This window comes from Nicotiana tomentosiformis, chromosome 2 (genome assembly GCF_000390325.3).
Source record: "Nicotiana tomentosiformis chromosome 2, ASM39032v3, whole genome shotgun sequence".
Lineage (NCBI taxonomy): Eukaryota > Viridiplantae > Streptophyta > Magnoliopsida > Solanales > Solanaceae > Nicotiana > Nicotiana tomentosiformis.
The window spans coordinates 95,848,184-95,860,539 of NC_090813.1; the positions used below are offsets into that span (position 1 = coordinate 95,848,184).

At 33.8% G+C, this 12,356-nt stretch overlaps 1 protein-coding gene across 2 annotated transcripts; it reads left to right on the forward strand.

The window, feature by feature from the left end:
- Positions 1-3,208: 3,208 nt before the first annotated feature.
- On the forward strand, positions 3,209-7,969 carry LOC104121168 (uncharacterized). 2 transcript variants are annotated; one of them, XM_009633096.4, is made up of 9 exons: positions 3,209-3,409; positions 4,510-4,851; positions 5,162-5,195; positions 5,395-5,616; positions 5,985-6,074; positions 6,750-6,815; positions 6,904-6,995; positions 7,083-7,130; positions 7,460-7,969. In XM_009633096.4, exons 2-9 carry the CDS (start codon positions 4,511-4,513, stop codon positions 7,560-7,562), a joined length of 996 nt encoding a protein of 331 aa, XP_009631391.1. In that variant the 5' UTR covers positions 3,209-3,409; position 4,510; the 3' UTR covers positions 7,563-7,969. The 2 variants fall into 2 exon arrangements, with proteins under 2 accessions (XP_009631391.1, XP_009631392.1); XM_009633097.4 differs by having other exon boundaries at positions 3,221-3,409; positions 4,507-4,851.
- The last annotated feature ends 4,387 nt before the right edge of the window (positions 7,970-12,356 follow it).

Sequence of the window (12,356 nt, forward strand, 5' to 3'; positions counted from 1 at the left end):
TGCAGGCAGGTTGCAAGCAGCTCAATGAAATGATTTGCAGCAGCTTCTTATTAAACAAGCAGGTTGCAAGCAACTCATGTAGACAACTTACAAGCAACTAAAGAAAAGCCTTGTAGTTGCTTCCTGAAAAGCCTCGCAGCTGCTTCCTTTCTTCTATAAATAGAGGAGTTTCCAGTTCATTATGTACATAAGTTTGAAGTTTGAATAATATATCAGTTTCTCTCTATACTTGTCTTTACTTTACAATTTTTATTTTATAACAAAAATAACGATTATGGATTCTATTTTTTTCTATTTTTCAATGATTTTTAAATCCGTCGTAATTTTTAATTACAAGTTCAGAAAATAACTATGTTTTAACTTTGTCAGTTTCAGCAAGTGAAATACATAAATAGCCTCCAAAGTGTATGATCTTGAATTTTTGTCTTTTTACTCTGTTGGCAGAACTTCAAGTTTAACAAGTATTGTCCCTCGCTTGCTTTATGGGCAACACTTTTAATTTTTTACCTTGCAATTCTAAAGCGGGGATCAAAAATAAAAAAATTACTCAAAAAATATCATATTTTTGTAATTTTTTGGATTTCGACGGCTGACGAATTGGGTTTCGAGACTTTCCTTCATTGATATTGGGCCGGCAACACAAAATGACCTAATGGCTCGTTTGGTACGAAGTATAAGGTGGGATAAGAAGTTGAATTAAATTTATTATTTTATTTGGTTGTCATGATAAATTTATACCTCCAATCAATAATGTATAAATTTAATTTTAGACTTAATCCAGGATATTCTATTTTATCTCACCTTATCCCATTAAATGTGAGATTATTTTATCTTATCTCTCATGTGGTATAAATTAATCATGAGATTATAATCCCGGGATAATTTAATCTGCGTACCAAACGACCCTATTCGCGTGCAAATCTCAATTCTAATGTCACGTTAGTCCTAAGATTCGTCATTGATGACATAAGAAGTAGTCAATTGGTCTATGCTAAGAGAAAGTCTAAAACGTGAAAAGGTAAAGACAAAATCCAGTTAGTATCCTATTTCTCTTTTTCTTTCTGACATCTCATCTCCATAAATTTCATGACATTAAATGATTGGCAGAAGCATTTATTAAAACGGCAAAGGGTCAAATATACCCTCAAAAATGGTCTAAGAATATCACTCGCTATACTATTGAGTTATCTATATCCCTGCAGTCATACTTTGGGTTCAAATATACCCCTCATTTAAACGGAGGGACACGTGTCATCATCCTATTGGTCAATTTTAAATATCTCCTAATTAATTAAAAAGACACATTACACATACCCAAAAAATAATTTTTTTTATTGTAAAAACTGGAAAAAACTAAAAAACAAATTTTACTAAAAACTGAAAAAAACAAAAAATAACTTTTTTCTAGTTTTTACAAAAAAACTGAAAAATATTTTCTAAAATAATATTTTTGTAAAAACTGAAAAGTAATTTTCTAAAGCAATTAAAAACTGAAATATTTTTCACTAAAAACTGAAAAAAAAAATTGTTTATTCAGTTTTTACAAAAATATTGCTTTAGAAAATTATTTTTTAGTTTTTTTTCCAGTTTTTACAAAAATATTGTTTTAAAAAATATTTTTCAGCTTTTTTTAAAGCAATTTTTTTAAAAAAAACTGGAAAACAAAAAATATTTTCGTTTTTTTCAGTTTTTAATAAAAAAAATTCAGTTTTTCCAGTTTTTACTAAAAAAATTGCTTTAGAAAATTGATTTTCAGCTCTCTTTTTTTTCCCCAATTTTTACAAAAATATTGTTTTAGAAAATATTTTTCAGTTTTTTCTAAAACAGTTTTTGTAAAAACTGGAAAATAAATATTTTCGCTTTTTTCAGTTTTTATTAAAAAAACAAATCAGTTATTTCCATTTTTTTTTTAAAAAAATTGCTTTAGAAAATTAATTTTTGGGTATGGGTAATGAGTTTTTTTAATTAATTAGGAGATATTTAGAATTGACCAACAAGACGATGACACGTGTACCTCCGTTTAAATGAAGGGTATATTTGAACCCAAAGTATGACTGCAGGGGTATAGATAACCCAATAGTATAACGAGGGGTATTCTTAGACCATTTTCGAAAGTAGACGGGTATATTTGGCCCTTTGCCGTTATTAAAATTAAAAATATTGATAAACGTGTTGAATTTTGTATACAAGTGTTTTGCTGGTCCAAAATTTATTACACGTGTCAGCTATTTATGAAAAAATAAGACGGATAATAAAATTAAATAATGGTATCCAAGTCTAATTACGGCAATTTTTTCTACAATTTTTTTGAGTGTTCCAAAACGTAAAATGTTGTCCATTCCATATTACAACTTCTAATTTCCAAAATTTTGAAATAATATTTTATTTGTAACTTGCACAAACAAGTAAAATACCTAAATATGACAGTCATGTTTCCATTCAAAACTACTTCAATATGCGTTTATTTTTCATAGTTGATTTAAAGTTTTTTTTTTGGGTGCACTACCACGTCCACAATGATTTAAGAATAATCATTAACAAAAGTTTAATACTAACCTAAAAATTAACTTATTGCAACAAATCTATTGTATATGATATAAAGATTATTTATGCTCTTAACAACTTGTTTGGATTGTTGTTACATGTCGTTTTATAATATATCATATTGTATTGTACTGTATTGTTTAATAATACAATATTTGAATAGATTGTATCGTTTGTCGTCGTTTCATGATGTCGAACACCAACAATATAAAGAACAACATTACTAAGAAAAAATATGATACATAGTAGAATTATTATATAAAAAAGTAGGTAAAAGATAAAATATAATTATTTAATAATGAGGAAGGGCAATATGAGACACTTTTCGTCGTTACGTAACGACGTATTTAACGATACGATACAATAAAATTTAAGTAACAATAAAATAAATATTATATTTTAAAGTAATAATACGATACAATACAATGTGTAACAATCATTCAAACAAGTATATTTAATTATTTAAATTTAAAGTTGTGGCCAAAAGTTTAATACATTAGTGTGTCGATCTAGAACGTGAAACATATTTTTGTCAATCAACCTAGATGGCTCGATTGGGTGGGGACCTGTTGGGTCAAAATCATAGAAATAATAGTGACTGTAGAATTCTAATATGCATAATTTCGCAGTGATAAGTACTTGTGTGCTGCTACGGAACGGAACTATAGTCGTGACACGATAAAATTTCAATCCAAAGAAGAAGGAACCGGACACTCTTCCTTCTTTTACTCTCATTTTATCCATCCATTTCCATTTACTTACAAAAGAAGCATAAAAAACGCAATATCCATTCCCGTTGGCTATTGCTACGGCGCATTGGATTCGCTTACTCTCTCTCCGATACAGGCGCCGTGCGATCTGGCCGGTGAGAGTTTATCGCTCTTCGAATTTTTACTATAACTTACAGAAACCGAAAGTTTTCCATTTTTTTGTGATTACTGAAAGTGTAATTTCTATATTTCATTTGTTTCGCGTGTTAGGTGTTTGTTAAAATTTTCGGATTCGATCAATTTAGTAACTTACTTTTTAGTTATGGAGTGTTATTTTTTTTTTCCTTGTGATAAATGTAAGTGATAATTTGATCCTGTTCTTAATGGAAAGTATCGATGTTTTTCTGCTCTAATTGATAACTTGATGTAATGTAGTCATCTGTAGCAAACCTTTGATAATCTATGAAGTAGCAGTAGAATGATGGACTCAGGAATCAGGATCATAATGCTTCGATATTAACGAAGTATCAGTGAAATATAACTGCATCTTTATCTATGTGTTTCTACTGTAGTGAGGTAACTTTGTTGATAAGGTCAACTCATATGTGGAATAGCAGAACTAAGTTTAACTGCTAATATATCTATGTGTTTCTACTAAATATGGTAAATGATCTGTAGAGCAGAATTAAAGTTATCTATGGTAAATGATCTGCCGTGAACTTAGCTGCTAATTTATCTGTGAGTTCCTACTGTAATGCGGTAACTTTTTTGATAAGGTGAACTAATATGTGGTAATGATCTGTATATAACAGAATTAAGTTCCAGTTGCAACAGTGAGATGAAATTTTCTCCTGTAATGTGCCTGCAAGAGATATATTTACAGAAAACAGAAATCTGTATAAACTTACCTGCCATTTAACTCCGTCTTATAAATTGAACGCTGAGATCATTCTGCAGCATTTCTGAACTCAGAAGAAGCGAAAATTTCTTGTCAAAAGACGGAAAAATATTTATTTTGCCATTTTGAATAAAGATATGTGATAGAATCCGTGATCCCAGCTCTACTATTAGTTGACGTCCTGATTTGGTTATAGCGGTAACATAATTGTAATTTACCTTCCACTTGTACTTATAGCAGCTTTACAAAGTTGCAAACCTTTTAACGATGTAAAATTATGATTTACTTGGTGCGGGGATATTAGTAAATATTTAGCTAATACTGCAGCAACAATTTGATTCCATGTGTCTCCAGCAGGATGCAGCTCCATCCAACTGCTGATACTACTGCTTTGGATTATTGGTTGAACTGGAGGTTCTTGCTTTGTGCAATATGGGTCCTGGCACCAACAGTTATATCATTGATCTTTATATGGAAGTATGAACTATCACTTAATGTCAATCCAGAATCTGGTGGAAGGGAGGATTGCCAGAAAAGGTCTTGGCTTTTGTATTTTGACAAAGCTTGGAGACCATGCGTGAGAACAATAAACCCAATTTGTCTGGCGACTTTCCGAGTATTTGCACTTGTTTTACTCACAGCAGTGATTGTATCTGATTTTGTTGTTCATGGAGGTGACATGTTTTACTATTATACTCAGTAAGTAATCCTGCTCATAATGCTTAGTATGTAGCACCATATAGGCTCAATGTTCAGGACCGTGTGTGAGAGTTTTTCTTTTTTTCCACTGATAAGTAAGGTCGAGAGTGGTTGTTTTTGTTGGAAGGTATCCTATTACAACTTGCAAGTTTTGTATCTTATATGTACATAATATGTTATTGCTTTACCTAGGGAAAGAAATACACTATGTGATTTAAAATGGAGTTCCTCTCTTTACACTACTCAACACTATGTGCTTTAATATGGAGTTCCTCTCTTTACACTACTCATGATGTATTGGTTTCTGCAGATGGACATTTGCTTTGACTACCATCTATTTCTGGGTATGTATCTCAGTTCCAGTTTACTTCCTGAATTTATATCATTTACTAACACTATTAGAGTATGTACATACTAGATGTTTTTGGCCTGTCAAATATGTGTGTGTGATTGCATGCTACAGAAATATCCTTGCTTTCGCTTGCATTATGCTGCTAGTGAAATCTCTTTTCCCTAACATCATGCTTTTGTAACTGTCTGTAGTTTGGATCAGTACTTTCCATCTATGGCTGTTACCGGTATAACAAAGCAAACAGCGGTGTTAGTAAAATGCAGATGGATGTGGAGCAAGGGTTACTCGAGGCCCTTATAAGCACAGACTATATGAATGGCGTAAAGATAGTGAACGGCATGGATTACAAGGGAATACTTGCTGTTCCTGAAATTGCTGGACAATGTGGCTATCTCTTCCAGATTCTTTTCCAGGTATGACATTCTTCTTAGAGGACCCAGACAAGGTTTCTAATAGGTAGAAAGTAGAAACTGCTGCTTCATTTACTATAAAATGCTTCTTTTGACGCAATACAGTTTTATTCTGCCTGCTTATGTATGTTCTTTTGTAATTTTGAGAACATCCTCCCAGTTTCGTATGCTTGTGAAATATAATCCCACAACTCGTAGTCATTAACATATCTAGCTGTCCAAATGAGAATTTTGTGCACTTACTGTTACAAAGTACTTTTTAATTAGCAGTTATGTTCCTGGAAGTCTCTTGTAGTTGGTGGCTTTATTTGCAATTTGTTGGAGATAATTGTATAATTCGAATCATTTCTATGCCCGTCTTTTCTCTACAGATGGCTGCTGGAGCGGTGATGCTCACTGACTCTGTTTACTGGTTTGTGATCTTCCCATTTCTTACGCTCAAAAACTACGAGTTTAACTTTGTAAGTATCTAGTATTTCAAAGGATCTCTCTGGTTCCGTTCTTTGTTTCTGTCGGGTGCTTAATACCAACTGCTAAAGTAACACTTGATTTGAGATTTTTGAGATGTTTGCCTTTATTTCAGACATATAACCATGAGTTTGCAGTAACAGCCTCCTGTATGTCAACTTTGTTCCGTTTATGAACCACCTTTTTCTCTCTAATATGAAACGCATTTCCTCCTCCAGTATAATTGGAGGAATTAAAGATTAGGCTGTTATATCTCCAAACCTCATTGAGTTATATGCGATGTAGCTCCTTCTTCTCTGTTTTCTGATGTTATTTCCTCAGGCCTTTTATGTGAAAAATGTGCTGAAGCTATATAGTTAATTTTCTTGCATATTACATCAATTGTAGTAGTTTCAATATATTAGTAGTTGTTGAAAAATTAGTTTGATATGAAACCCATCATCTCTTGGTTTAAATTTGAGCAATGTAATCGATTTAAATTCCTTGAACATCATAAATTGGGTGAACAGATTCAGAAAATTATTGTCAAATATTTGGTATCTTCCCAAATATGAAGTGAGTCATATGAATCGAGACATGGGTAGGACGGTCTAATTCTATAGTCTCCTGGGATCTTTTGCCCCTTTGTTAAGCTAAATAATATTTCTCTCTTCTTTTTTTCTTTTCAGTTTACTGTTGTTACACATTCGCTAAATGCAGTCATGCTCCTTGGTGATGCATCTCTGAATTCCTTGGTAAATGCTCTTATTTTGCTTATTTTCCAGTTCTTGTGAAAATATCATTTAGGACATTTTTTATTAACTCTCTAAGTTGTTCTTCCAGAGGTTCCCTTGGTTCCGGATTTTTTACTTTGTCGTATGGACTGGTGTTTATGTCATTTTCCAGTGGATAGTTCATGCCTGTAAATCATTTTGGTATGTTTCATCTCAGTTTGTTTATGATTTAATGAATACATCTCATTCTTCTAACTGGTTTTCTCCTCCTATTTTTGTTTCTTTCAGGTGGCCATACCCCTTTCTTGACTTATCTTCAATATATGCTCCTGTGTGGTATGTGTTCTCTTAGGATATATATTCTTTATCATGGTAACCGTATATGATAAATTATCAATCCTTCTTGCAAATAAAATTGTAACAGTTGGTTTCTATGTAATAGCCACATTCAAGGCTTCATTTCTAAAACTTGTATTAAACACTTCTCATTTTTTCTTGGAAAACTCAAGTGCTAAAACTTTCTTCTGTCTTTGCATGCTGTTAGTTAATGTTTCCTGAATGAATTCTGTCCTTTTTGTGTCTTTTTCTTGCTGGTATGTATTCTTTGAATACGGCAAAATAATTTCTTGCAAAACTAATTTGTTTCTGTATTGATTCTGGGGCAGGTATTTGTTGGTGGCTTTACTGCATATTCCGTGCTATGGAATATTTGCATTACTTGTTAGACTTAAACAGTACGTGCTATGGAGATGGTTCCCCCAATCATAGCAGTGTCTGAGAAATGATCATCCCGAGTTGGTCACTTCCAAAGCTAAGGCGTCTCGTGTTCCTTAAATGGTGAAGAAGGTGTTATTTGAGAGTGCAGGATAATATTTCTGGGGCAGATTTCCTGCCGCGCGTCAGCCAAGTGGGTATTGATTCAGTTAAGAATTAAATCAGTAGCTATCTTTGGAAGTACGTTGACAGCCTTCTTTTATCTGCAACTTGACCTCCTCCTAATTCCTTGAATGATCGGCTATTATACTTTCTGGACGCTAAGTTCGACTGATTCAAAATTGTGTATACCTTTCACAGGCAAAAGCTACTTAGGTTTTCTAAGAATTTTGATTGGATTTGTACACGAAGGATGATGTTTCCTTTTTTGCTCTTTAAATAAATGCCTATATTACCTGCTACATGAGAGTTCGAAACACACAGTTAAATTATGCTCGCTAATCAAATATAGTATAGTATAATATCGTATCCACATGGATTGGATTTAAACAGTATTCTCGTAGTTTCTAGCTTTGATTGCTATCCAAGATGATCAACAATTGAGATTTATATGATTTCTAACTAAAATTAAGTAAGAGTCTAAAGTTATTGACTAAGACAATCGAAACAAGGAATAAGCAAAGAAAGTAATCAGTGAGAGAATATAGGGTTTTGATAGGATATGTGCAAGATAATTGTTTGGGATCTAACTGTAGATAATTCACTTCTAATGTTCAAGTGAGACTCTCGAATTTACTCAATTATTAGTTCAAGCGTTCAGCAAAAAACTCCTCTCTCGATTAAATTTTAACCTCACAAGATGAACCAATTTAAGCACGTGAAGATATGCACGAATGCGTAGTGGATTGGTCTTTAGGAGAACCTTTCTCGATTATCCTCCTAACTAGGTTTAATCAATGATTCAACTATCCTCTTTCGATTACTAAGAAGAATTAATGAACTCAACCAACAATATAATGCAAAGATATCACAAGTTATGCCTCTCTTGATAGATGCAACAATTAAATCATCAAAAAACGCTTCAATACATAAAACTAGAGTTATAATCCACAAACAATCATCAATACACCAAATCCATCAAACCTTAAAGAGAACTACTCCATAGATATGGAGAAATTCATCACAAATATAATTAAAGTATAGGAAAACATAAATTCGATCCAAACTCGGGTTTTGAGTGAGGAGGGAATGATGAAATCCTTGTGCTTTTGCTCCTCCAACTCCTCCTTAGCTTCCTTAGGTCTAAAGTATGTCAAAAGTCCAGAAAATAACGTTTTTCCGTTTATTTATACCAAGTAGGGTCGGGCCCAAACGAAATCACCCTTTCCTAGCCGAAATAGCAAAACTTGCAAACTTAATGCTTTTCATGCTACGCCCAGTGCGTCGAATTAGTGCAATTTTCTCGGTCGTAAACTCTCTGAACTTAGCTTATCTGCAAGAATTTTGTATTGATGCCACGCACTATGCCTAACATTAGTGTATTTTTCTGTCAGACCTCAGAAACCCATCCTCTGAACTTTGTCAATCTTCTGACATAAATTTACCCTATTGCTTTGCACTATGCATCGCCTAGTGCGTCGCACTAGTGCATTTCTTCAGTTGTTGCTTCTTCCTTGATTTTTGACGTCCAGAAGTGATCCTCGACCTCGAACATGATCCCGGCTTAATCCTTTAGGCTTTTACTCAGACTTCAAAGCTCCAAATAGCTCGAATTAGTTCCACAACATCTACATAACTCGGAATCATTCCTACACGACATAAAATACGCAATAAAGGCAAAATACTACCAATTAAAGTTCAACACAAGTAAAGTGCAGTGAATTAGAATGCAATAAGCGAGTAAAATACAAGATTATAGCCTACCATCACTACATGAAAGAATTACCATAAATCACTGTTCATTTTTCCTCGAGTTTTTTGAAGGCCTCCCTAGCCTATTCAGCTATGACTTATGTCACGACCCAAACCGATGGGCTACGACGGGCACCCGGTACCTTACTCAACTGAGTACCAATATAACGCATCTTTTCGTATCATACTATCATAGGAAAATGAGACAGAAAAGTTGCCGTGAGATAACTAGAATAAAATATGTATTACCAACTTATAGATAAGACATACGGGCCTATAAGACCAAAATAACCACTCGTAAACTGAACATAGGCCGACAAGGCCATACAATCTTTTACGTACATGACATCTGTCTACAAACCTCTAAGAATACATAATTTTCATAAAGGTCGGGACAGAGTCCCACCATACCAAACAATACACGTCTAAATCATACTAACCAAACAAGCAACTTCGAAGCAAATTGAGCGCACCAACATCTTCCGCTGAGCTGATAGCCTACTTGAAGGGCTCTCGACCTGTCTATCGGGACGTGCGAGCATGAAACGCAGCGTCCCCAGGCAAAAAGGATGTCAGTACAAATAATGCACCGAGTATGTAAGGAATGAAAATCAGTAAATAATAGACATGAGAGAAACATGGAGTAAAAGACTCGACATGTATGTCTGCATAACTCTGTGAATCATTTCATTTTTATAACGTCATGCATATGCGTATAAATGTCATACCATGCATAGGTATATGTGTTCATAACATCATCAAGCCTCTGAGGGCATCCCATCATATCATTTCGGTCACTGTGGGCAAATCATCAACGTATACCAGCTGATCAGGTGGTGATGCGTATATAACGCCATAACCTTTTCCCATATCCCATATACATATAATATACGCGTATATAACGCCATCTGGTCATTGGTCAATGTACATGTATAAATGCATGAAATGCATAAGAAATACGTTAATAAGATTTTCTCGGAATGTCATAAAAATAATATGTCTGTCGGATAAATTTTATCAAATACATATTTTTCTGAGACCCATGAACAGAAGATATAATAATTCACATGGGAAATCAAGAATATAGACATCCCTAGTATTTTTATGAATATAATCATTTATGAAAATTGTTTAAGATCGTTACTTGCTGAATTCTTAGTCACCTCTCTTAATTTAATCCACCTATATTTGTGAATTTAGAGGTCTTATACCTTAGTGGGTGTGGGCTCCACTAAGGTGATGACTTAGCCTCAAATGTGACACCTTATAAAGTGTCATCAATTGGCTTTTAAGAGCTGCCACGTTTGGAGATGTAATACTTATCCAAATATTTGGATTAATTATCCACTAATCACTTGATTAACTTGTTAATCTCTCATTAGCCAATAATTAATCAATTACCCACATAATTAAGATTTTTCTCAAATTACTTAAAATACTTTCCACTTTTAACATACCTTATACACCTTACTATCATGGTCATGTGGTACCTTGTATAGTACTAGTCCATAAATACGGTGTATTATAGCTTGGACCGTATTTTATCCCAAAATGTCAAACTTCGACGAAACTCATTTCTTAGATTCGCTTACCCTCTTACCTTCACGAATTTACTTATCACTTGTTTGGAATAGCATAATGCTTATAATTTCAAAATAATCTCATTCTCGAACTTACGCCGATTAACTTACGATGAAACTTTTAACGTACGAAAATGCAGAATGTAACATCTCATTTCCGAGCTTTCATCAATTTACTTATGGCGTACTTTCACGTACAAAAATATGGGGTGTAACACTATTCCCCCCTTTGGAACATTCGTCCTCGAATGTTGACTGATGCAGTTATCATTTTCATAACCCATAGCTCTTGCGAATACTTTAATACTCTCCTTTTCATTTCAGGCAACAAATCTGTGAATAAATCCAAAGGCCAGGGCATTTTCCCTTTTAGGCCTCTTTCTTACACCATGACTAGTGGTCAGAATCCATCCAATCTCGTAACTCTTGCTACCTTACGTCATGCAGCCTGTACGACTTTTTCCTTGTATGTGCGCCTATGCGACTCTTCTCTCCTTTTTCCTCCAGTTTTTAGCCAATCTCTAGGCGTTACTTTATAAGCATATATAGAGCTTGAAAAGATGTCTCTTTGGGCATTTATAGGTGTACTGAAGTTCTTTGCTCGATACTTCGTTGAACTTACGAATATTGCTATACCTTTTTTCACAGATCCATTATCCATCTGTATGACTTTACTGCCATAACTCTTACTTTGATTTATCGTTACTGAGGTTTGCTACCAAATTCCAGCTTACTTTTGTTGCTTATCCCATATGTATAAATCTAGGTCTTTTAATGCTTCCTCATTACTGTTCATCTTAAGAATGACGACCTAATTCTCATCTCATACTTTGTGACTTCTGTCAATCCATTGTTGATTCACCTCAATATTGATCTACGATATACCACCGATAACTTGAAACTTCTTACGTAATACCTTATCACTAGGGCTACGTTGCATCGAGGAATATTTGAAGTGGTTTTCCTGATCCACTTAGCGGCTATACTGTACTTCAATAAGTGTATTTTATAGCATCCCAATGTAATTCATTTACGTGGGTATTTTAATCCCATATAATTCATGAAATCCTCTTCAAATCATTACTCAATCGAAGACCCAAACGTCATCCTTTATCTATCACAATTACATACTCATTGTATGTTAGGGAAGCATTCCATATCTCCTAAATGCTACCAATCTTATACTCCTTTGAGTTCATTCAGGCTATACTGAGCTTTCTATAACTTAGAGAAACCATCAGCTCTCTTATTTCATAGGCTTAATCCCGAGGACTTATCCATTCTCGTCACCTTCTCACTCGCCCTTTCTATTCCTTACTCCTGTCTTCCTAAAACCTTGTCGCTTTATCATACTTTA